This window comes from Diabrotica virgifera, chromosome 3, assembly GCF_917563875.1.
Source record: "Diabrotica virgifera virgifera chromosome 3, PGI_DIABVI_V3a".
Lineage (NCBI taxonomy): Eukaryota > Metazoa > Arthropoda > Insecta > Coleoptera > Chrysomelidae > Diabrotica > Diabrotica virgifera.
The window spans coordinates 243,083,094-243,109,385 of record NC_065445.1 but is presented as its reverse complement, the minus strand read 5'-3'; the positions used below and the strand labels follow the sequence as shown (position 1 = coordinate 243,109,385).

At 32.5% G+C, this 26,292-nt stretch overlaps 1 protein-coding gene across 1 annotated transcript in view; it reads left to right on the top strand.

Moving 5' to 3' along the window:
• The first annotated feature begins 1,157 nt into the window (after positions 1-1,157).
• LOC114328258 (wee1-like protein kinase) overlaps positions 1,158-26,292 on the top strand; it is a 36,174-nt gene continuing 11,039 nt past the window's right edge. Inside the window, exons 1-6 of the mRNA XM_028277058.2 lie at positions 1,158-1,721; positions 5,014-5,208; positions 13,083-13,226; positions 17,423-17,591; positions 17,952-18,153; positions 21,610-21,857. Coding sequence (XP_028132859.1) covers positions 1,313-1,721; positions 5,014-5,208; positions 13,083-13,226; positions 17,423-17,591; positions 17,952-18,153; positions 21,610-21,857 — 1,367 coding nt within the window. The 5' untranslated portion in view covers positions 1,158-1,312. The remainder of the gene's footprint in view (positions 1,722-5,013; positions 5,209-13,082; positions 13,227-17,422; positions 17,592-17,951; positions 18,154-21,609; positions 21,858-26,292) is intronic.

Sequence of the window (26,292 nt, the reverse complement as noted above, 5' to 3'; positions counted from 1 at the left end):
GATTCTGCATGATTGTACCAGCCCTCACATTTTAGAATTTTCACTAGTTATATATACCTACTTACTGTGTCAAAACTGAAACAACATATATATGAAACTAATAAATAATTTATTAACAAGTTATCCAGCATACTAATATCTTAATTTAACGCTGTCTTAATATCTTCATTTAACGCTTAATTAAGAACAAATAAACATAACCTCTACTAGTTGTCACGAAGAATTACTGCATTAAACTAACTCACTGAGCAAAAACACATAAAAATCGCTTAATTTACACGTTTCTTCAACTAAATATCTAAATTAAAAGTCTTATTTTATCACACAAGGCACAAACCACGTAAACAATAAATGAGAAATTTCTTATGAACATTTAGCGTTATCTATACCTAAACGAAATTGTTTGGAGTCAATACAAACAAGCAAGCTCCTCCCAATTTTGTGACGTCAGACTTAGGTCTGAAATTAAAACGTTTTTTAAACGTAAGTTTAACGTCATTAATCTAACGTATTTAAAATCACCTACAAAAGACGTCTATATGACGTAATGTTCAAACACGTGTTATATTCAACCAAAAGCTGACGTTTCCTCAACGTTATATGACGTCACTTGGTTGCCTGGGAATACACACTGCCGAAAAGCCTTACAAGGGCGAAATTTATTTTAAACACTTTTAATTGAAGCAAAAACCTTAAAACAACATTTGGGAATAAACACTGGGCAAAATCCGTTATAAATATAAAATTTGTAAAGAACAATATTGTTTAAATATAAATACTGTTAATTCAATCTTTGATTCGTACTTGTTCGCACTATTTTTTTTCATGTTTTTTTCCAATGTCTTCTTGTAATTTAGGTTTTATTAGGGCTTTCATTTCATGAAAAAAGTCTAGCTTTTATTTTTTGCCTGATATGCTCGAACAGTGGTAATACTTGACAACAAAGTCACAACTCCCTTCAACCTTTTCATTTCATTTTCATTGAGGAAAAATTTGAATTTTAAATAAAGTACAAACAAGTTAGACAACTCTTAATACAAAAAATGGTTTCGGAACACAGCTCCCATTTGATCAAATGACAGCCTGTCGACCGCAGCCCAATCAAACGTGTGCTGCCATATTTAATTTGTTTTGCTGCGTTACTATTGGTTAACTTGAATACAGATGGATAAAATTAACCGTTTTCTATGTTATAGAAGTGTATGTGGCGTGTTTGTTTACGAGGAAAATTTTAGCGACAAACAAAGGGTTTGAAACTTATTTTAGGTTTTTATTAAGCCAGTTCGTTCAAAAATTATTTTTAGACACCATAATGTCTTTTGCACGAAGTTTACAAGACGAATTAAACGAACCCGACGAATTTGATATATCATCAGGCTGCGACATGTCTTTTGAATTGTCTTGTGATGAAAACAGTGATCAACTAGCAGTTAACAGTCCACATAAAGACAATGGACCTAAGAAATTTCAGTTTTCTAGTTGTGATAGCTTAACACCCAAACCAAAGAATAATGGATCTTTTAGTCCTCCTTACAAAAGGGTTAGAGCCTTAAGGTTATTTGATAGTCCTTTGACACCAAAGACTATTATTCAAAAGTCCGCCTGTGACACCCCTCTGCCTAGAAGCAGATTATTTGGCTGTAAACCAAAGGCTGTGGTCTCTGCATATCCTAAAAGGGAAGAACGACCTGTAGCCAATGTTAACCCCTTCACACCTAATGGTAAGAGAAATACATTTTTTTTATTTATTTAATTGCAAATTTACAATCTACTTCACAGTAACATTTAGAGTAATAAGTAAATAGTTTATACAGGGTGTCCCGGAAAATAGTGCGTTCCTTAAAGGTATAGGTAGAAGGCACCATGTAAAACAAAAAACTCATAACATTTTTTTCTAAATGCAACCATTTGACCAAAAAATTAAAATACATTTTGGTATGCAAATTTCAATCTGACAACTATGTACGGTACGCAAATTTAAGCATAGACAGTCCCATGTAAAAAGATAGTAAACAGATAGTTTTAAAGAATCCTGTTTAGTGTAAATGCCGAAAATGTTTTCGAATCGTGAGTGTATTACCTATTATGTTATTACGTTGATTATTTATGGCAGATCACTAAATGGAGAGGCATACTATAATTAATTTCTTTCAAAATGTTTTGGCGGTATTTCTCGTCGTATGAATGGTGTTTGTGAAAGGTTACTTGAAACATATATTCGGTATAATAATTATTTTCAAGTAAGTACAACTTAGTTATTTCAATTCACAAGTAAACAAATTACCGAGACATTATCTGGTATATTTAAGTTCCACTGTAAACTATTAAAACTATGTAATTCAGTTAAAGCCCTCAGCAATACTCAGCATTCAACACATTTAAACCTTACTAAATACATAATACTAGTTCACTTAAAATATGTGTTTTTATGTTAAAAGATGTGTATTCGTTTAAAATTATGCAATAGGTATTTCAATACATTTCAAAAGAAAATAATTTTAATAAACAAATAGTAAATACATAAGTATTACCTACTATTAGGTTGGATTATTTTAAATACTGTAAATCACAATCACAAACGAGTTCTTATTATCTGTTATTATTCCGTGGTGCGTACGATGTTGCCAGTTTATTAAAATTTCCAAACATTAAAATACAGGTATATGGAAAACAATGTTAACTTTTTTTTGGAAACGGTTAACTTTAGAAAAAAATGGTATAGGACTTTTTTGTTCCAAATTGTGTATTCTCTCCATACCTTAAAGGAACGCACTATTTTCTGGGACACCCTGTATTTAGTAGTATGCATGTACTGACTACAGTAGAACCAGCTTATTAGAATACTGGTTAAAGCAATATCCCAGTTTAAGGAATAGAAATTTGAGGACCCGAAACGTTTCTAGTAGCCACTAATGATCGGTTATTAGAATATCCCGGTTATAGGAATATTTTTGCTTGGCAAGAAGGCTATTCCAATAAGCTGGTTCAACTCTATTATTCAACAATGGCTCTCCCTACAGTTACTCAAGTAGGTCTTCTGGCCTAGTGTTGGAAAATTCTCAAGAATGAAAAATCAGAGAATATTCTTGAGAATATTCTCGATATGGAGAATTTTCTGAGAATGAACCCTATGACGCGCTTAGGAATATTATTAAAGATGAAATAGGATATTAAAAATCATGAAATTATATACAAAATTATGAGACGAAAAAACAGTGTTCTTTATATAAAAAAATGCAAAACGACAGAAAACACAAAATGTGTTTGATAAAAAATAAAATTGTCTACTTAATAGCAAATAATGGACGTGGTGATCTAATCTGAAAAAGATCAGGCCTCAGATTTAGAATCTGTTTTTATCATTAGCTCTTCCTGGTTATCTACATTCTGCATTTCAATTGGGATCCAATTCTGGGATTTTGTTTTTCATGAGTCACCAGCTCAGTCATGGATCACAATTTTAAATTGTGAGCAATAAAAGTTACCATACCAGCTCGTTCATCAGTAAGGCGGCTTCTTTTAGAGGAGTGGATAAAACCATAAGTACTGAAACTTGTTTCCGTCTCTGCACTGGATGAAGGCATGCTTAATGTATCAACTGCTATTTTAGTTAATTTTGTTCCGAAACATCTACCTTTCCAGCATATCATTGGGTCTAGTTTTTCAATTAATTTTACAACATACGGTTTTCCAAAAAATTCCTCCTTAGACTGATAAAGTGCCAAATCATCCATTATTTCAGCCAAGTCATCAGTTCTCTCAACTTGTTCTTCTCTGCTTAAATGAACACTATTAAACTTAGGATCCAATATATTCTTCCAATATATTCATTTGTTTCCTTTTAGAGACAAACATTTTTATTGCTTTTTTTCTAGTTTCAATAACCTTGAACTTGAAGATAGTTCTCGTCGAGAATAGAAAATTCTCGCCGAGAATTTTCTGTCTGAGAATTCTCGAGAATATTCTCTTGAGAATATTCTCTTCCTACATCACTATTCTGGCCAGATTCGTTTCAATCTTCTATCTTTTAAGGGCTGATCGAATAGGTTTCTTATGAACAGATTGTCATGATATCTGATGTTTGTTCTTTGTATTTATTCAGTCTAGACGATATTTCATCTTTTATTAATGGGATTTTTAGATCGCTATGAAGTGTCTTGGACTGAAATCACTGTAATATTTGATGTAGTATTTGATGGCCAAATTGGCTTTAGTACTATATATTTGTAAATGGTCACTTTGTTTTCATGTGATAGTTTAGACTTTGTTTTAAGGAGCAAGTACATATTTTTAATTTTCAGATTAAGTTGGCTTCTTTTTGCTTTTATGTGTGTCTTCCATGTCAGTTTCTCATCCAAGTGGAGTCCAAGATATTTTACAACAGTTTTTACAGGGATAGGGTTGTTATTTATGGTAACTTGAGGTGATCTGCTTCTTCTTGTAGTAAATGTTATTTGGGCGGATTTATCGGTATTAACACTTATTATCCATTTATGTAGCCATCTAGAAAGGATATCCAGATGGTATTGCAGCTTCACAGATGCTCTTGCCAAGAGATTTTCTTTATGTGTTATATGCATACAGTTTGCTGCATGTTTTTACCTTTACAGTGATCGAACTTGCTAATAACCGACAAAATAACGCAAAAGATGGAAAACATATCCAAGTTGTGAGATAAAAAGCAATGAAACTAGTGGAGGTGGGATATTTAGCCATAAAAACTTATAAACTTAAATGTCAACTAAAACTGTCACAGTGGCAATTGCCAAACTCGTCTTATACGTTTAAAGATGGAAAACAATAAGTAGAATCTAAAGTTAAACGTTTTTATCGCTAAATTTCCCACCTCCACTAGTTTCATTTCTTTTTATCTCACAACTTAATGTGTTTTCCATCTTTTGAGCTATTTTGCTGGTTATTAGCGTGGTCATAACTGTATATAACCTTATGACAAACTTCTTTGTCTGATTCGTGATCAAAATTGTCAAAACTCACAAAATCTTTTGTTGTTAGGAATGCTATTATCAAAGAAACGCTCTAGATCTATTAGATCTATGCTAGAATCTCAAGACATAAAACCTCCAAAGTTTGATTTAAATGAAAGTGACGCATCAGATGTTGAACTGGAACAACCCACAAAGAGGGTAGCTTTACAAGAAAATAATATCTCCAGATATCATCAAGAATTTGTACAGTTGGAACTTATAGGTAAGCGATTCTTTCTTTAAATTATAAAATTGAATCGGTCATTTCGAAAACGGCATAAGTTCATATTTAGGGTAAAATGACTTTTCGACACCATGATGATTTCGAGATTGAAATCCATTAATTCGCCCAAAAACAAATCAAGTTACTATTTAAAATATTGTATGACAGGTCTGTATACATAATGTATCTAAATTTCTATGTATTTTGAATGTTTCTTGCTGAAGATAAAGAAAGTTTTAGTCAGTTTTTCAAGACCAAATGTTGAGGAGTCCAAAGCGGAAATTTTTCCCGGGTCCAAAGTTTCTAAAATTTCATTCTATTGCAAATCAAATCTATTGCCAAATTCTGTTTCGGTTTAAGAGGATTTTCAGATTATCAAAGTTCGGATTATCACTGTTCTATTGTAATGAAAAATAAGCCAACAGGGCAAGAGTGACAAATTTTACAGACACCATAAAAAATTGATTTTGCTGTGGACATCAGAACTCATTATTGGATCATGTGAAACAAAAAATCCAAAAAGATTTTATTAGCTTATGAGTTTCTCTAGGTAATACTGTCAAGTTTTTTTTAGTTTTACTGATTTTTGAGTTTTTGGTATCATTCAGAAGTCAAAGTAACGAAATTTTTTGTGAAAATAGTGTGAAAATCAACATATTTATTATTGTTTAAACATAAATAAGCATAAAATAAATAATATCTCAACAGAGTTACCTGACGAAATATCTAAAGAAAATCTATGCAAAATTTCAGGTAGATCGGATCAGTAGTTTTTATTTATTTATTTATTTATTCAATAAACGGCAGAGCCAATTTACAAAAAATGTATAAAAAAAAATGAAATATTATGGTAAACAGTAAAGATAACCAATTTTAACCTAAAATAACAAATAACAGAAGATAATAAAAATGACAACAATAAAAACCAACAAAAAAATTAGTAACAATAATAAATAATTAATAAATTATAGGAACTTAGTACTTTACTTCAGTTACTGAATTATGTATGCTTCTTTTAAATACACGAAGACTGTCCACAAATGGATCAAGACTGTTTTGATTATGATTAATTAGACGCAAGGTGCGTGACAATGGGGAGTAAAAGCAATAGTTCGTATTATGATAAGGTATGCGAAAAATTGGGGAAACCCGTCTTTGGACAGTATTGAGGCTTATAGCTTGTAAGATAGTTGGGCAATGATATAGACCATTTAATATTTTATAAATGATTGTTAAATCTGATTTAGCCCTTCTTACTTCCAAGCTATCCAATTTAAATGTTTGATTAACCAGATCATAATTAATGTTAAAACCCTGACAAATATTGATATGAGCTCGAAATGCCAAAGAACGAAGAAATGTTTTCTGGACGGACTCAATATTTCTAATGTGACAATCATAGTAAGGTGACCATATAATTGAGGCATATTCCAGCAGTGAGCGCACAAAAGAAACATATAACCTTAAAAAACAATTCGGTGACAGTTGAGAACTATTACGTGTTATAAATCCAAGATTTCGCATACTCCTATTAATCATGTCTGTAATATGTCGTATAAAAGTTAATTTTTTGTCAAACAAAACACCTAAGTCTTTAATACAGTCCACAGATTCAATAATAGTATTATTCAATATATACATTTTTACAATGGTATTGTTTTTGAGTTAGAATGTCCACCACCTTTGAAAAAAGCAGTTTTGAGAACATTTTTAAAGTTTTGACAACTTTTATTTGCGATTTCTTTTTTATCTGTCAAATAGTAAAGGGATTGAAGGGATTCCGAGTAATTTACGAAAGAGAAGGGGAACAGCTGTTGAATGTTTCTCACTACCCTCAAGTGCACTGGCGCACGAGTACTGACGCTTAGTGTATAAGGGATTCGAGGTTGAAGGGATTCCGAGTAATTTACGAAAGAGAAGGGGAACAGCTGTTGAATGTTTCTCACTACCCTCAAGTGCACTGGCGCACGAGTGCTGACGCTTAGTGTATAAGGTGCCTGCCTACAAAACTAGTATAGGCGCCCTTCATTTTTTTTTCAAATTAGTATTTTGTATAACACCAGCAGAGGAAAAAGCTCATTTTGGCTCCCCCAATCAGGGATATTGGGGGAGACAGTGCATCCCTTGCAGGCCCATTATCGCCAGCCTTGGCTGACACAAAGCTGCTGCAAAGTGAGTTGAAGATACGAATATTCAACATGATGTATTTCAGATAATTTTGCTCCGATCTATCTGATATTTCAAAGTTCTGTACTTTCATTTAAAATTTTAAAATTTCAAAATTTTAAAACCATACCCCCTTCCCCCTTTTAACTGTTGTAAGGCGGTGCGGGGTGTAGCTGCACCCCAGAACTCGTTTTTTTTCTCACCTATCTTTTTTAATAATTTTTTTTGATTTTTGTCAATTTTTTTATTCGCATTAATTAAATTCAATTCTAAGTGCATTCCACCCATTACAGCATTTAAAATTAAAACTCTTTGTATTTATGTGCTTTTTTGGAAAAATTACTATGGGGTGCAAATGATGAAAATTTCATATCCTGAATTGGACGTTTTTGATGTTCCACCTGGAGCTAACAGAGCTACGCGACAGGTCGGTGTTACTTACGTCTGAGAGAAAAAAAAACCGGCATAACTGTATTGTGTGTAAAAACTTTGTGTTGCTCACTCTGTGAAAAATTTCATGTGTTTGTCGTGCAACGATAATAATTTTTTTTAAGAAGAAATGAGTACTTTGTTTGTAAAATTATGTTTCGTAGTATGATAAACAAGTCCTAATTATCTTTCAAATCAATTTCCCCGACGTTTACATATAAAAAAATGGATATACAGATGGGGTGCAAATGCACCCCGCACCGTTGTTTACGTAAGAATTTAAGCACTGCTTTACAAGAGTTAAAAAGTTCTAGTTCTTGTATGTGTATATCTGTATGTTAGAATTGAAAGGGCGGAAGTCACTTTCAGTTTGTTTTGCAGTAGATCAAAATTAGTGCTCTTAATTTGTACACCATAATTTTAAATGCCTTTAAAATTATCAAATGATGTTGCAGCTTTATGATTTAAAGAAAAGTGGTAAAACATGCTTTGTATTTTATTTTACAGTAACATAATCAGCGTTAAGTTGTTTTGTATTGAACTAATAAATAATTTAGGACTACAGCCTTTTTTGTTCTGTGGTACTATATCAATAAAAAAAACAGGACAGCCGCCCTTTTTGTAGGATTTTATTAGGAAAAGAATGTTATAATCAGAACTTAACATTACAAAAATAATATAAAACTTAAATTAAAAAGCATTTAATCATCTTCGGAACATGAAGAATTGTTTTTGTTAACGACAACTTTATTTTTTGTTGTTTTTAAAGATTTATAGTAGGAATGGTAAATAGAACGTACCCATTCTAGGAATTCCATTAGGTGGTTATATTTTGAACTATCAATTGGAATTGAATTTTCATTATTTCTTTGGTCCAATGTCTTTGGTATGAGACCATCGAGAGAACTTCTCATTTTTCTTTTAAAATTGACAGAGATAAAATGTTGTTTTATAAAACATAATGCCAGGGTGGTCTCTTTCGACTTTGAAGTGCACAATTTTAGAGGATAGAAAGGGTTCATTGTCTGTGTTCTGTTTCCGTTTCACAAACGGGCTTGTCGATTCTTTGCCCATTTTTTCAAATTTAAAAAAGTCACTTTTTTTCATCTCATAAACAATAATAACTGGTTTTAACGAACTGCAGGTCCTTATAAACTGGGCCCATTCATGAGGTACAGAAATATTCATAGTAGGCAGCCTTTTCTTCTTTCTCTCAATTAGAGCATGTATTGTGTCTGCTTTGTTGTGTGTATGCCCCTTGAGTAAATATTTATTATGAATTCTAACTATTAAGGTGTTATGGGCCTTAAAAAAAAATTTCGGTTTTGGCCAGAGCAGTTGTCTGACCAAAATGTTACCTCTTCTGTTGTAGAAGGTAAATTTTTTAACCACATTATTACAGCGGAAGCTATCTCGTTGCCACCCCTTTTTGCAATAGACTCGTCCCACATGAAGCATGAACCTTCGGAAGTACTGTCATTATAGACGGTAAAATTAAATGTCCATAACTGATTTAAATAAAACGATTTTCTATTAGTTAACATAGGTGTAGGGAGGCATTTTTGCAAATCCATCATTGCTACGACCTCTTTTAAATTCTGCTTGCATCTTATCTTATCCTGCCTTTTTTTAACTTGTATCTGTTATCTGCGTCGTTCAAGTGATCTGCTTTTTTCTTTAAAATATCTTCAGCATTAGGATCTGCCTCTTTTCGCTTATTTTCAAAACTGTCACAGGTGTCACATGTATCAATGTTAGGGACGCTTGAAATGAAGATTGAACTCAGTAGAACCATCTTCTTTGCTCTTGATTCGGACATTTTTGGTTGTTATTTATTATCACATTAATCTCGATAAAGAAAAAGTTACTTTTATCTATAAACCATGCAAAAACATTAGCTTATAACCTCAATTTTTACACAGCTGACATGGGGTTGTCCATAGAGATTGGACTACCGTCTTTTTAACAATCAGTGTGCCATGCAAAAAAGACTGGTGTACCACATAGGGTTTTTGCAACAAATTTCACAGTGGACATCCGACTTGCAATTTTAGTAATATTGCCTGTACAACCACCTATTATCCACCATTCGAAAGATAACACCTTTAAGTGTATTGGCTGCATATCTCCATTTACTGTAAAAATGGACTACCGCCCTTTCAATTCTAACGTACAGATATACAATATACATTGTTTAATACTACAGGTTTTCTTTTTTGTTCAGTATTTTATTGTATAGAATAATAGATCTAAATAATATTTTTAAGTACACAACACAAGTTGAGGATTGATATCTACATAGACAGGTGAAATTGTAAGTTATGAAAAAGGCAGGTGTTTTCTGTCAAACATCTGTTCAATGAATGGCTGATTTAAGAATGATTTCTTACCTGCTTCAAAATACATTCATTCAATATCCATTCTACAAATGCAAGAGTAGTAAAAAGAAGGAGAAAGACACCCAAAAATACAATGTGAAGTTGTTTATATTATACAGAAGGGGAAATAAATTTGAAAAAAATACAACAAATTGAAGTAAAAATAAAGAAACAGTAGAAGTAATATAAAAAAATGGAGAGAAATAATGCCAATTGTATGAAATTGTGTGGAATCAAAATGAAAAGAAGTAGAACAAGTACATTTTCAAGTACAAGTATAGAAATAGAACTTGAGGTATACCTGATTCCTGTTGATGCTAACAGTAGCTATAAATAAATAAAAATTTGTGAGAGATATTATGTAAAACTCTCATGTAAACTAACTTGAAAATATACATTGACAGTTAAATACCAAAACTTCGTAAGTCAAAATCTACAACTTTTCAGGAGAGCGAAAAAACTTCGCTGCTTAGTAAATGTTTGTTCTTTCTTTTCTGTTGATATGCATATTTTGGCATGTTTTTTTCAAAGTAATAATTAAATAAATACTTATTCTTCTTCTTATACTGGTTGTAGATCTGTCGATCTGTTAATTCTGTCATTGAAGTATTTCTTGAGAGGTAGACTGCCAGCTATCTCTCCATTTTTTGTAAGGGATCCAAGGTGGATGCTTGCCAGCTGGTTTTCCTTCAAGCGCAATTCTTGGTAGTCTGTGCTCCTCTTTTTACGTGACTGAACCATTCTCTTCGTCTTTGCCTGCCCCATCTTACTACATCTTGCACACCACATTGTTTCCTGATGATGTTGTTTCGTATTCTATCCCTTCTTGTCTTCCCTGCTATTGCTCTTAGTGTTTTCATTTCGACTGTTCGTAGTATGCTTTTGGTTTTATTGGTGTCTTCTCTTGATTCAATACCATAGGTCATAACAGGTCTGATGCAAGTTTTATAATTTCTAACTTTGACAAAAGCATTCGAATTGTAGTGCTATCGACGAATCCTAAAGATATTGTGGGTTTCGCATATTTTCAATGAAGATGTTCTTCAAATGATGTCTGCTCTGGAATGTCTGCTCATAAACATAATAAAGCAGAATACTTCGACCATATAATTAGAGGTCCTGAGTACCAACTACTTCACCCCATAATACAAGGAAAGTGCGCACACTATTTCTGCCTTCAAGGTCTTGGTAACTAAAATGTTAGTGTAGTAACAAAGTAACAAAGAGCAGTAATCTAAAAGGACAGATTCACACCCAAGAAAGTCACTAGAAAAATCACCAAATACATCTTCTTATTTGGTTGATCATGTCAGCCTTTGAAAGTAATCCATAAATATATTATACTAATAAGTCCCTAAAGAGTTCTGAAAACAACTCTGGACCTCGGAGGTAAACTACACTATGTCATTTCGAGCAACTGTGTTTAGCGTGTGTTTGCAACAAAGTTTAGAGCACTTAGAATGGTAATAAAAATCTGATATATGCAGTAGTTGTTTGACAGACAATGTGTCTATATTTTAATGATAATATATAATCAATTTCTATAATCCAACTAATAAAACTAGTGGATTAAAAAAACTTGTTCAGAAAAACGCCATGTCGACATAGTGTAGTTTACCTCCGAGGTCCAGAACTGTTTTTTATATAAAAGCAGACTAAAAATTTAAAAATTGATGGAATAACGCAGAATACCCAAAAAGTCGCTGATATAACTTAGTTAACCTATTGTTGTTCTGAAGCTATTTTCTTGTGGCATTTTAATTATCAACTATTTTTAATGGGAAATAAGCCACAATTTTACCAAAAATTTATTAACGTTTCGACGCCCAAGTCGGGTGTCTGAAAGTAAACTAAATGTAAGCCCAAATACTTACATTGTCGTGATAGTATCACAAGGTTTTTTCCCGGTTTTCCCTTGTGATTTAGTATGGAATCTCTAGCACGAGAATTTTACTGCCACCGTTGCATTTGGTTGCCTTTTTAAAGACAGATCACATGTTATGATTTTTTGTGGCGGATATTCTTGAGTTGGGGTTGATTTCATGTAATCGAATGAACTATCTTTTAGTAAAGTTGTCCCAGGAACGCAACTCATCAATATTGGCAATATCATTTTAAAGTTGTCTACTTTAAAATGTATAATTGTCTGAATTGCCGACATAAATGAGTCATCATCATCAATGGTGCTACAGCCCTATGAAAGAGCCTCGACCTTCCCAAGTCTATTACGCCAGTCAGTCCTATCCATTGCCAACCGTTGCCAGTTTGTTGCGCCTATTTTTCTCCCATCCTCATCTACACCATCCTTCCATCTAAGTTTTGGCTTACCCCTATTTCTACTTCCCACCGGTTGTGACAAGGATTCTGATATAAATGAGTCAGATTAAATAAATTATTAGAAGAATTTTTTACTAAGCAACAACATTTTTGTTTATTTTAGTATTATTTTGTATTTTGACAACGACACCCGACTTGGGTGTCGAAACGTTAATAAAATTGTTTTGGTAAAATTGTGGCTTATTTCCCAATAAAAATAGTTGATAGTTAACCTATGACATGCCGATAATGTCAAAATTTCATAACAATACTCTTGCCTGAGGTTGGACCAATTACAAACAATCATTCTTATTTCTTCATGTGCCATCTCCTCTAAGAAGGTTGGCAACCATCACAGCAATTCGCACTTTCGATACCGCTGCTCTAAAGAGATCAGCAGAAGTGCAGTTAAACCAAGCTCTCAAACAATCATTGCGGCGCTGTAAATTTGAATAATTACTCAATTATTCAAATGAATTAACAAACTATAATTATGTAACAAATGGAAAGTCGTAAATAAAGCATTTTTTATTTAATATGAGAAGCAAAATACACATTGATCAGTTTTTTCTACTTTGGTTTTAGGCAAAGGACAATTTGGTTGTGTTTTTAAATGTGTCAATAGATTAGACGGATGTATTTATGCTGTGAAAAAATCTACTAAACCAGTAGCAGGTAGTGTTTTCGAAAAAACTGCTCTAAACGAAGTGTATGCCCATGCAGTATTAGGTAATATTTATTATTTATATGTATTTAACTATCATAGCATCCTATTAGAGGTAAATCTTACTAAGTGCAGTTTTTTTGAGATTGTGATATTTTCATCAATTTGAACTCAATAAGGTACTGCCCAGCCCTGGAGAAATCACCTGGTGCTCTAACCCTTCTAATTGCTCAGATAATTTATTGTACAATTCACTAAGTGCATTATTGTGAATTTCGGTTTCAGGGTAAAACTCATTAAAGCTTACTATTGTACTTAGTGAATTTTTCCTTACAATCTGTAGTACCGAATCAGTACTTAAGTAGTGATCTCAAACAATACATACATTAGTAAACATAATTGTATTATTTGTGTGCATTATCTATTCGGCGATTGATTAAAGAAATGAGTGTAAATTTATTTGTAAGAGAATAGCATGGAAAAACTTATCTAGTACAAAAATTGATCTAATATTGATTAAATCATACTTCTTGTGACGAAACGTGGCTTTAAATATCCGTTTTTAAAAGTTGCATTAAAAAATTCCAATATTCAAATCAGGTGAATTTAAAAATCCATTTTTTGTTCCTTTAAATCGATTTTTCTCCAATTTCTTAAAAGTGTAGTTAGTAAGTTTTACCTTTAATAGGATATCAATATCCAAAAATTGTGTTCATGGAAAAACTCATCAAGTATTATCAAGTGTATTTAGTAAGTTTTACCTTTAATAGGATATCAATATCCAAAAATTGTGTTCATGGAAAAACTTATCAAGTAAAAAAATTGATCTAATATTGATTAAATCATAGTTCTTGTGACGAAACGTGGCTTAAAATATCTGTTTTTAAAAGTTGCATTAAAACATTCCAATATTCAAATCAGGTGAATTTAAAAAATCGTTTGTTCCTTTAAATCGATTTTTTTCCACTTTCTTAAAAGTGTAGTTAGTAAGTTTTACCTTTAATAGGATATCAATATCCAAAAATTGTGTTCATGGAAAAACTCATCAAGTACAAAAATTGATCTAATATTGATTAAATCATAGTTCTTGTGACGAAACGTGGCTTAAAATATATGTTTTTAAAAGTTGCATTAAAACATTCCAATATTCAAATCAGGTGAATTTAAAAAACGATTTGTTCCTTTAAATCGATGTTTCAACTTTCTTTCAAGTGTAGTTAGTAAGGTTTACCTTTAATAGGATAGGATCAATATCTTAAAATTGTGTTCATGGAAAAACTCATTAAGTTCAAAAATTAATCTAATATTGATTAAATCATAGTTCTTGTGACGAAACGTGGCTTAAAATATATGTTTTTAAAAGTTGCATTAAAACATTCCAATATTCAAATCAGAGTTTTACCTCTGATAGGACGATAGGTTATTATTAATAGGGATGTTCACAAAAAATTAAAAAGTCATTTCAAACATGTAAAACGATTAAGAAACACCCTAGGAATAATTGTCCAAAATTTCAACAAAATTGAAAAAGCCTTTCTATAAAAAATCTTTATTAGAAATCTAGCATTATTTTAAATTTCAAGAACGCTTCTCTATTGGCCTGACGTCACTAGTTGCATACCCCAAGCGCGCGCCATTCTCATAGTGTTACTGTTTAACCTGTTTGCCGTTTCATGTCATTTTATTTTGTTCTCTTCTTGTTTTATCAGGGTTAAAGTGGAGTTTTATAGTGAATTTGTTTAGTTTAAAGTGAATAGACTGTTTGTAAGGACATATTTTGGGTTTTACAAAAATAAACAAATAAAATGGAAGAAGGTTTTCAGAAAGCCGATTCGTATAAACTACCGACTGTAGTGTAGATGTAACAATGGTGTATGATTTATTGCATCTTGTAAAAAAATTAATCTACCACAGCTTTACTGAGTGTATATTCCATAATATAATTTTCCATGTCTTCTTTAAGCTAAAAAAATAAATGCTTAATACTCCACAAAAAAAAAATAGAGAAAGTTGTATGCATGCATTGTACGCATGCATATTGTATACATACACTGGCTGGTTATTACTTTACCTTGGTTAGGTGTATTAAAAATATTTGTATTCTTCTTCATGTGCCTTGTCCGTTGTGGACGTTGGCTATCATCATGGCAATTTTAATTTCATTTGAGACGTTTCTGAATAATTCGATTGATTTTTGTCCAAATCATTGGCGTAAGTTTTTAAGTCATGAGTGTCTTTTCTTCCGGGTCCGCGTTTGCTCTCTATTTTACCTTGCGTTATCAGTTGGAGTATACGATATTTATCATGCCTCATGATATGACCGAAATATTTAAGATTTCGTTTCTTAATTGTAAAAGAGATTTCTTTTTGTTTTCCCATTCGACGCAATACCTGTACGTTGGTGTGGGTCGCCCAGGATATTTTGAGGATACGTGGGTACACCCACATCTCGAATGCCTCTAGCTTTTTCTTTAATGTTTCCATTATTGTCCAGGCCTCTGCGCCATATAGCAAGACCGGAAATAATAACATTTTAGCAGCCGCATTTTTAGTGGGAGAGATATTATGTCGCAATGGGTGAAAATATCTCTCATGCATGTTGTTAAATGTTGCTATGTCCTTTTCAACTCTAGATCTTATTTCGGTTGTTTCGTATTTCGAGTTGACAACTGTTCCAAGGTAGAAAATATTTTTTAACTTGGGTATTATACATTTTCATTTCAACCAATCTTTTCACTAAATTATTAATGATTTTAATATAATATAAAGTCATACCTACATCCACATGTAGTTATTTCAAGGTTTACTTTTACTGTAAGTATGTATTATTAGAATCCCGTTTTTAGGAATATCCCAGTTTAAGGAATACAAATTTGAGGTCCCGAAACTTTTTCATTTACTCTTTAAGGGGGTAGGTGCAAAATCTTGGTCCAATGCTATTTAAATTCATTCATTTTTTTCGAATCCTGAGAAAACTAATAAGTATTTTTGAAAAATGTAAATGCAGAAAGAACAATTACATTATTACCAAGGGCCGAAAGTCTCTGGAAAACTTCTATAATGTTTATTTTATTAAGTTAGTTCTTTAAGTTAGTTATTTTAAGTTCTAGCTGCAACAAACCATTTCTTTTTCTGTTTTAAATTGGCTGGAATGGTAATATCTTGTCAGAACTGTTTTTTGATGTATTTACACACCCAGGAACAAAACAGCACTTATTTGGCTTTATTTTTAATAATTAAATACGTAAAAAACTGCGCACATTCAAATACACTTCGTAAATAAGTATACAAAACTAGTCGTCGATCAAAGACGTTACGACTGCTGACGTCACAGACCGTAGCCTCGCTGCAGGGTACCGTTTTTCTAGCCTCCAAGAAAATCAACATTATGAACTCATTTATCTTAAAAAATATACATTTTTAAACAGTTTTATGATTGTTAAGTTTTTATATACCTTGTAATCTATTGAATTTAACTATATTTAAAAATTAGTGAACATCCCTATTGAATTGCTCCACCGAACAATGTTGCAAGTGTCAAAATATATTGCAGGAAACTAAAAAACTGCTTTTATTGATGAATAATGCTTTAGGATAAATATATTTTTTTGTAAATGGTTCATCATTTCCATCAAAATAATGTTATATTTCAGTACATAAACTCTTGTACGTTTTCATTTAGTTAAAATATTGTCATTTTAAATGATTTTTCTGACAGAGTACTGTACAACTCTATATACGAACTACTTTCTTGATATAAACCATTTTAATTGAGTTGTTTATTATTGTTCATTAAATAAATTAGAACAATATTTTTATAAAAAAAATCGTTTTAGTTAAAAGTTTGGATCAAATTCAGGCTTCTGTAGATCAAACTATTTAATTACAGATATAATTAGAATATTCAGAACTTTATTAGGTTTTACTTAGTAGTTATAATGTGATCATAATATATGACCAATTAATTTAATAATATGTCGTCGTCACGGCAAAACTCACTAAGTCCACTTTTGTCTAAATTGAGTTAAGTGTCTTGATCGATTCACAATATCAATTTTCATAGTCTGTCAAAAATAAGGAAGTCCTAGAAAGGACCTAGAGATGGTTGCCTAAGTCACTGAATATGCATAAGTCCAAAATTACCATTGGGTTGTCATGCAGAAGTCACTAAATGTTCGATTTCTCAGATCTGTTATTTTGGACTTAGTGACTTTTGCCGCGACAACGACGAATACATACCTAATATATTTTTTTCATATAGGTAAACACCAACATGTAGTGAGATACTATTCTGCCTGGGCAGAAGATAATCACATGATAATTCAAAATGAATACTGCAATGGAGGGTCTCTAGCAGAGAAAATAGCAGTTGAACCCTTAAGTGCACAAGAAATTAGGACATTGTTACTTCATGTGGCAGAAGGTTTACGGTAAGTCTAATATTGAACTAGTTGTGGATTTTTCTAATTGCTATCGTGGAGTTTGTCTTTATAAATTTGTAAAAAAACTCAGGCAACAGATAGTTACCAAGAGTTCTGCACTCCAAACTGTAGAGAATTTTTTCTGTCTCTTCATAGATGTCGCTAATGCGTCTGTACGCATTTTATATTTTATTAATCTGCATAGTTCGACAGCTGGTCACTTCGGGATACACCACAGGCGACTTTGAAGACGCTGAAAAGCAGAAACCTTGCTCAGTGGATGTTGGTGGCCTCGAATCGAATTTAATTTAAAGCTGTCTAAATGATTCTCTAATTTACACATTTACTAAATTATGTTTTTTTTTTCAGATATATTCATTCGGAAGGTCTAGTTCATTTGGATATTAAACCAGGAAATATCTTTATATCGAGAGAGAAAAAAATACATATGACAAACTATGAGTCAGCAGATGATGGATTTGAAGATTTAGATGATAATACTTTACTAGAGGAAGAACTTACATACAAAATTGGTGATTTAGGACATGTAACCAGTATACAAAATTCACAGGTAAGAAATAACTCATTCCACTTCCAGAGTATAGTGTGCTGTACTTACAGTGCCGGCAAAAATATTTACAAAGTGAACGCATCAATTAGGATGATTATTATTTCAATTTTACAAATTAATACTTTGTCATATCACGTTTGTAGTCAATGACAAGCTGCATTCTCTTGGACATGCATTGAGCAAGGTTCAATAAAGGTTCTCCTTCCATAGTCACACACAACCTCTTCAACTCCTCTTTCAGCAGATTTATGTTTCTTGGTCAACTCTTTTGAACCTTATTTTTCATAATATTCAAGGCGTTTTCGACGGGATTAAGGTCGGGTGTTGTTCATATGTTGAAACTGTTTCTTAGAGTTATCCATTGAAGAATTTATAAGAAGTGCAAGGAACAAATATTGGACAGACAGTTCGGGTTCATTAACGCAGTTGGTACCAGAGAGGCACTTTTCGGAGTACAGGGCCTGATTCAAAGATGCAGGGACGTTAACTGGGTCGTTTACGCGTGGTTGATCGAATATGAAAAGGCATTTGACAGAGTTCAACACCAAAGCATGTTTAACATTTTAAAAAAAGCAGACTTGGATGATAATCAGAATCATTTCAGAACTCTATTGGATTCAGACCGCATATATGAAAATTAACGGAAAATAAACAGACCACATAAAAATACTATGTGGAGTTAGACAGGGATGTATCCTATCGCCGTTGATATTTAATATGTACTCAGAAAGAATTTTTAACGAGGCTCTATACGGAGTAGACGAAAGCATCCTTCTAAATGGAGCAGAGAAGACAATATCAGATATGCCGACAACACCATGGTGATAGCAGATACGCAGACCACCAACTTAGCCAGTGATAGCCAATAGACGCCATAGGCTGCGTAAATTGTGTATTGGAGGCCATCGACTTAGGCAAGAAATACAACCCTGCCCTTTCTTTATTGAATATATTCTTCTTTAGGCGCGATTCGATTGAGGGTAAAATTGTACATAAATCTGCGCGCCTGCGCACACAGACAGTATGTAGTTCATTGCTAACCTTTCAAGATAGGTATGTATGTATCTGTAACCGTGCAAATAAGTCATTAAAAGAATATATTAGTGTTTTTAGTAAATGTATTATTTATTATAATTCTTGTGTTTTTGGATTTGTGTTTCTCTGTAGTAAAATAATAAAATATTATGTAGGCATAACATTTTTACACTACTTGTCGCCGTGTTGTGTAATTATATCCGAAACTTACATGTCAATCACAAGGACCTCGCTGGAGTAGTTGGTAGGGCGTTAGCTCCGAGATTGGAAGGAGGCGGGTTCGAATCCTGGGCGATTCATTTTTTTTATTTTTGGTTTTAATAAAAATTTTTTGAAAGTGGTAGATAAGAAAGTTAGTTTAATTTTTAAATAAAATACAAATAACCTGTTAAGTATATTTACTTCGTTTAAATTACTATATAATAGAAGAATATCTTCTTACGTGCGTACAAAGTACACACATTATTTTTTCCACTAAAAGCATTCCATACCATTATACTTTCAGGATGTTTGAAGGTTTTAACTGTGACCTTTGGGTCATACCTTGACGTGGTGAGTGGATGACAAACAAATTTGGAGCTTCCTTTTACCAACCTGAACATACTTTCGTCACTGAACATGACCTTTTTCAATTTTAGAAAAAACAAAAAGCTAATATTTTTGTTATTCGTTGCTTTTGAAGCCAGTGACGAATCGTTCTTTTTGAAACGTTCTGAAGATCAGGATATTTATTTATGAGTTCCGCGGCAGTTATGGAAGGGTTCAACATTACTTCACGCCTGATGATGGTGTCAGTCCTGGATGGTGTTTTTTTAGTAGCTCCAGAACCAGGTTTTCTTTCCGTACAGTCCGTGACCGCAGAGATGTGACCGACCGTTTCAATTGATAAATTGTCTCTCTTGAAATACCAAATCACATGGTATGATAATTACAGAGTCCGCTTTCTCAAGTAACATTAATGCACAAAATTTCTCTTCATTTGCAGCTTTCTTTCGACCCATATTTATTACTTCAATTTAGAATTTAATTTTTTAAACGTTATATTATTAACAGAATAGCGAAAACCACACGTCGATACCTTTTTTCTATCTCGATATATCTTAAGAAACGTGTAAATTTTAAACATAACTGTTACTGTCACCCACCAGTGAACGAAGTTAAAAGTAGTGTGCTATGGAAAAAACAAAGATACGTTTTCCAGATGTCAACGTGTATTAATTAAAACAACAATAGGACAAATAACACTATAAAATATAACAAAGAAATAAAAACGACTACTTAGTGATAACCTAAATGTTCAAATTGCTGCCCATCATTTTCGATGCAAGCATTTACTCTTTCAAGAGTAGATTGAACAGCAGTCTAAATTTCTGCTCTCGAAATGCTTCGAACGGCGTTTCGTATTCGCCGTGTCATGTTCTCTCGAGTAGTGGGCGTAGCTGCAAAAACAAGGTTTTTAATCCGTCTCTATAAATAATAGTCTAAAAGAGTTAAATTTAATGATGGTCAGATAATTGGACCCTTTATTTACGATAATGCTTGCATCGAAAATGATGAGCAACAATTTGAACATTTAGGTCGTCACTATGTAGTTGCTTTTATTTCCTTGAAGTGTTGTTTGTCATATTGTTGTTTTAAATAATTATATACGTTGACATCTGGAAAATGTTTCTTTGTTTTTTTTTTTTCATTGCACACTACTTTTCCTTAACTTCGTTTACCGGTGACAGTAACAGTTATGTTTACAATTTACACGTTTCTTAAGATATCTCGAGATAGAAAAAAGGTATCGACATGCGGTTTTCGCTATTTTGTAGCTAATTTGGTTCAAATTTGTAATACGGGATTAGAAATGCATATAAATTATAACTCTTACATTGTCGAAAATTCGATTTAGTAGAACCGGACTTACCAGGTTTATCATAACAAGGTTCCCACTCACCCCCACCTCTTATTTGCAAAGGTAGACTTAAACTTGTGAAATCAAATATGCTCTGAATTTTATGAAGAATACGATGATCAGATTTCCAGTTCCCTTTGATTAGGCAAATTTTGTAAAATTTTGATTTTTTAATTTTTTATATTCAATTGCGCCCTCTTTTTTTCTCAAAGCTGTACTATAAACGGTTCCTGAGATAATATGGCCGAGAGCCATTCTTATTGGGACACCCGGTACATTACAAACGCACAGAACAAACTAAAGACCAAGAAACTAAGCGGGCAGTAAAAGACAGGCAGCTGCTATTGTGAGTACATTATCTCCTCTCCCCTCAAACGTTAACTTTTCAATTTTTCAAACAAGCGCATTTTTTTTTTATTTTAGTGATTTATTAGACAATGTAAAGATTTTTTTGCCGGCACTGTAGTATTTTTGTTCTGGTTTTATTTAATAAAGATAATCCTCGTGTTATTAATTCTTAGGTTGAAGAAGGTGATTGTCGATATCTTCCCAACGAAATTCTTCAAGAAGATTACTCCCATTTGACGAAAGCTGACATATTCGCTTTAGGAATTACCGCCTTGGAGGCAGCTGGTGCCGGTGCAATGCCAAAGAACGGTGAAAAGTGGCATTCTCTTCGACGGGCAGAACTCCCACAGCTACCCCAAAAACTCAGGCCTGATCTTCTCGATCTCATTAAGCAGATGATTCACCCTGATCCTATGCATAGGTAAGGCAGTTAGCTTTTATTCATAAGAAATATGTACAGTGATGAGCGCGCTAAAAACCGGCAAAATAACGCAAAAGATGGAAACCATATTAAGTTGGGAGATAAAAAGAAATGATACGGGTAGAGGTGGGAAGTTCCCAAGTAGCACAATAAAAACATTTTAGTTTTATTTTAGGCTTATAAAGGTTTTATTGTGGTAAATAAGAAGATAATGGTTTTAAAGTTACCTTGTAGATATACTGCCAGAACTTTAAAGCTGTTAAGCATTTGTCACTAGTTTTAAAGTATCTAATAAGAGTATCAAATAAGACTAATTAATCTTAATAGATAATTTGTCTTATTGTAGTTTTAAAATGGTTTATTCTCAGTTCACTTTAAACTAATCAGTTTTATAAAGAACTTCCGGACTGTTTGGTTTTATTCGATTCTTGTTTGTTACCTTTTAGTTTTAAAGCAGTTTTAAAGATTCTCCTAATATGACTAATAAAACCTATTATTAAAGCTACTTGATCTCAAGACAATTGTCAGTAAAACATATGCCTTCTTAAAAGCAATTAGTAGGCTATATTAAAACCAAACGCTCTTAACTGAATCAATTTGGTTATCGTATAGACTAAACTAGGCTTCTTATTAGAAACACTAAGACTAAACCCATCCCCTCTTATTTCATGTCAAAAATGGTCGGCGATTTGTTTTAGAGCGAAACAGTGGTGTAGTGTGTTGTAAAAAGTGGAATTACAGTTAGTATGGAATAAATATGTCGCAAGTACTTAAAATATAAACGAACTGGTCATTTTAAAAGAAAAATACAACACACACAGCACTACGATGCCTCGATTTTAGGTTAGATTCACATTAAAACCGAGTGGCATTATTGACAGCAGCATTAAAACTAAACTGTTTTAATTCCAAGGCAACCTTGCTTTTATGTAGGATATACGCTCTTGGCAAGGTATAAAATAAAACCATTTGATTTTATCAATTCTCTGTCGATAGACCAAACAGTTTTATTTGGATTTCGGCCGTATTGCTTTCTGGAGATGCTGAAAACCATAATAGATTACAATATAAGGCTTGCATAAAAATTATAAATAAGCGACTTAAAGACATAAATTCGATTTATTTTAACATACTTACTTACTTACTTAAGCCGTCCTCTTGTACCTTACGGTGTCGAGGTAAGTGGAGAAATCAGACGTCTCCATGCCTTTCGGTCAGTAGCTAGTCTTTCTGCTTCTCTCCACCCAATATTTCTTTTTACGCAATCCTTTCCAATATTTGCGTTCCACGTTCTTGCTGGCCTGCCTCTTCGTCGTTTGTTGTCAGATGCCGCTTTCCATACTCTCTTTACAGTTCTACCTTCACTCATTCTCGCCATATGTCCGAACCACGATAACTGTTTCGTTTCAAGTCTGTCTAAGGTCCTTCCAACACCGCACCTTTCACGTATGTCTTCATTTCTTATACGATCACGTCTGGTCATCCCGGATACCGCACGTTAATATCGCATTTCGCATGCTTAGAGTAGCACCGGCTCTTATACAGTTTGAAATACTTTTATTTTTGTTTTCAGGCTTACTTCTTTCTTCCTAATAAAACTTTTATTTAGTGCATAGTATAATTTTGTTGCACTCATTACCCTACTGTTTATTTCTGGTTCTATATTTCCTTGCCCATTCATTGTTGATCCTAAATACTTGAAGTCCTCTAATTGTGTAATGGTCTCATTATTCAGCTTTACATTTATATTTTCTTGAGTTTTCGATATTACTAAAGCTTCTGTTTTTTCAATATTTATTTTCATCCCAAATTTCTTAAAGGCTTCATTCCAAACATTCACATTCACTTGCAAGTCTTTTTCTGATTTTGCCACAATTACCAGGTCATCGGCATATATCAACTCTGACACGTAAACTTGTTGAAGTTTATACACCCCAACCTTAGTTCTTTTTACCTTACCCCTGCATTCTTCTGCAATTTCGTCCATTAGAGTGATAAATAACAAAGGACTGAGAACACCACCTTGTCTTACACCTGTTCTTGTGTAGAATTCTAGAGATGAGTGATTTTTCGTTCTTACATTATTACGTCTACATTCACATATACTCTTTATTGCTTGGATTAACTTCGGTTTCACATTTCTACGGTTTAATATTTCCCAGATTTTGTTCCGTGGCGCGCGATCAAATGCTTTTTCCAAGTCCACAAAACAGAGAAACAACTTGCTGTTATGCTCTAGGGTTTTTTCTGATAACTGTCTCACCGTGAATTTTTTCATTTATTTTAACATTTAAACATTAAAATTGTAGATAAAATTAATTTTCTTTCAAATTAATATTTTTCGGATTAAATTTTTTTTTATTATTTTTATTCTTTAATCGCCAAAAGTCAGAAATTTTAGGGCGCATGAGTTATTTAGACCTCTTTTTGTTAACATTATCAATAAAGTTGGGTGCGCAAGTGTTTTTTTACCTTGAGAGTCCGAAATAACCAAGTACTTTTTATTATTATATGATTACAAATGCGTATGTACCTATCATAACACATGTAAAAATTTGTTGGCCTATATGGAGTATATGGGTTTAAAGAATCATTTAATATGGTAAATCGTCTTTAAAAGTCTCCATTTACGAAACCTTTTTAAGTTTGCTACAAAACTGTCTGCACTTAAAGTGTCTTTTAACATGGTTTTAAAAGCACTTCCACAGCAGCTTTAAAACCAGTTGCTTAAGAAAACAAAGTTTTAAGAAGGTTTTTATTTTTGGTTTTATTGACCTCTTTCGGAGTGGGCCCTTTGAGGCTGAAAGCGGTTTTATTGCAACCTTAAGGTTTACTTAAAAACCAAATGGTTTTAATTTTAGTTTTATTCTACAGTTTTAAAGCATCCTTAAAAGACTTAATAAACCCGTTCGGTGCTACTTGGGTTTAGCGATAAAACCTATAAATTTACATTCTATTTATTGTTTCCCACCTTCAGACGTATCGGACGAGTATTTAAGCGCGAAATTAGCATTTGCCTCTGTGACAGTTTTAGTTGACATACTCCTCTGATACGTCTAAAGGTGAGAAACAATAAATAGAATAGACAGTTAAACGTTTTTATCGCTTAATTTCCCACCTCTACTAGTTTCATCTCTTTTGTTATCTCACAACTTGATATCTTTTCCATTCTTTGCGTTATTTTGCCGGTTGTTAGTGCGCTCATCACTGTATATTAAGACAACTACTTGTTGTGTACACTTTATTTTGTATTGATAGAGACTCCAATTTTGTGTCAAAAATGCACACACGTTGTACAAAATATTTAATCAGTTTTTTCCTTCCTTACCCACTTTCTAAAAGATCCGAATATAATTGAAATGGGATTTACGCGTCAATGAAAGAAAAAATATGATATTATGTACCTCCGAATTCTATCCTACTACATAGATTTTAATAAAATTTTGGGAATAACCTCTTCTTATTTCCTAATTCAAAGTCTTACCCTTTTTTTCCATGTAACTCGAAAATGTTAAAGAGATACAGTAGTGAAAGAAAAAAACAAAATTGTTATCTGAAAAAAAAAACCCTACATTTTGCACTGTATCTTTTTTGTATCTCTTATTTTCGAGTTACATGGAGAAAAATAATGATTTTTAAAAAAAATTTAAAAATGCGCTGTATAATTTGATCTTATTTTTTTCAAAAACCATTCATGTTAAATCCGTCTAACTTTTTAAACATAAAAATAACACTAAAATGTATTGTAGAAGGAAAACGATGTATTTAAATTATGGTGAATGAGGGGTTAAAAATATACTTCTCATTTTTTCCTTAAAATACATTAGTTATCCTTAAAATACATTGAAGTTATACTTCTTTAGGCGCGATAGGGAGTGAATTTTTATTACTCTGCGCGCATGCGCACAGTGAAAGTATGTTGTTTGTTGCTAAATCTTTTAAGTTACACGTATCAGTCCAAAAAAGGTGTGAAAAAAATATATTAGTGTTTTTAGTAAATATATTTATTATAGTTTTTGTGTCTTTGGATTTGTCTTCCTCTGGAGTTAGGTAATACGTATTATAAAACATTTTTATTTAATAATTATTGACTTCGTCTATTTGTTACCGTGGTTTGTCATAATGTCCGAGAAACCGTCAAAACAATGCCTTCGTAGCCTCATTGGTACAGCATTCGACTACGGATCGAGAGGTCCCGGGTTCAAATACAGACAATTGCTGTCTTTTTTTTATTTTTGGATTTTTGTAAAGTGGTAAGTGACTATTAAAATCAGATTAATATTTAATAAAATAAAAATAAACTATTAAAAGTATTTTATTTCGCTGAAATCATACAATAGAAGTATAACTTCTTACGTGCGTACAAAGTACACACACATTCTTTTTTTGCACCATATCTCACTTAGTTTGAATGTAATCTCTTTCTCATAGGCAC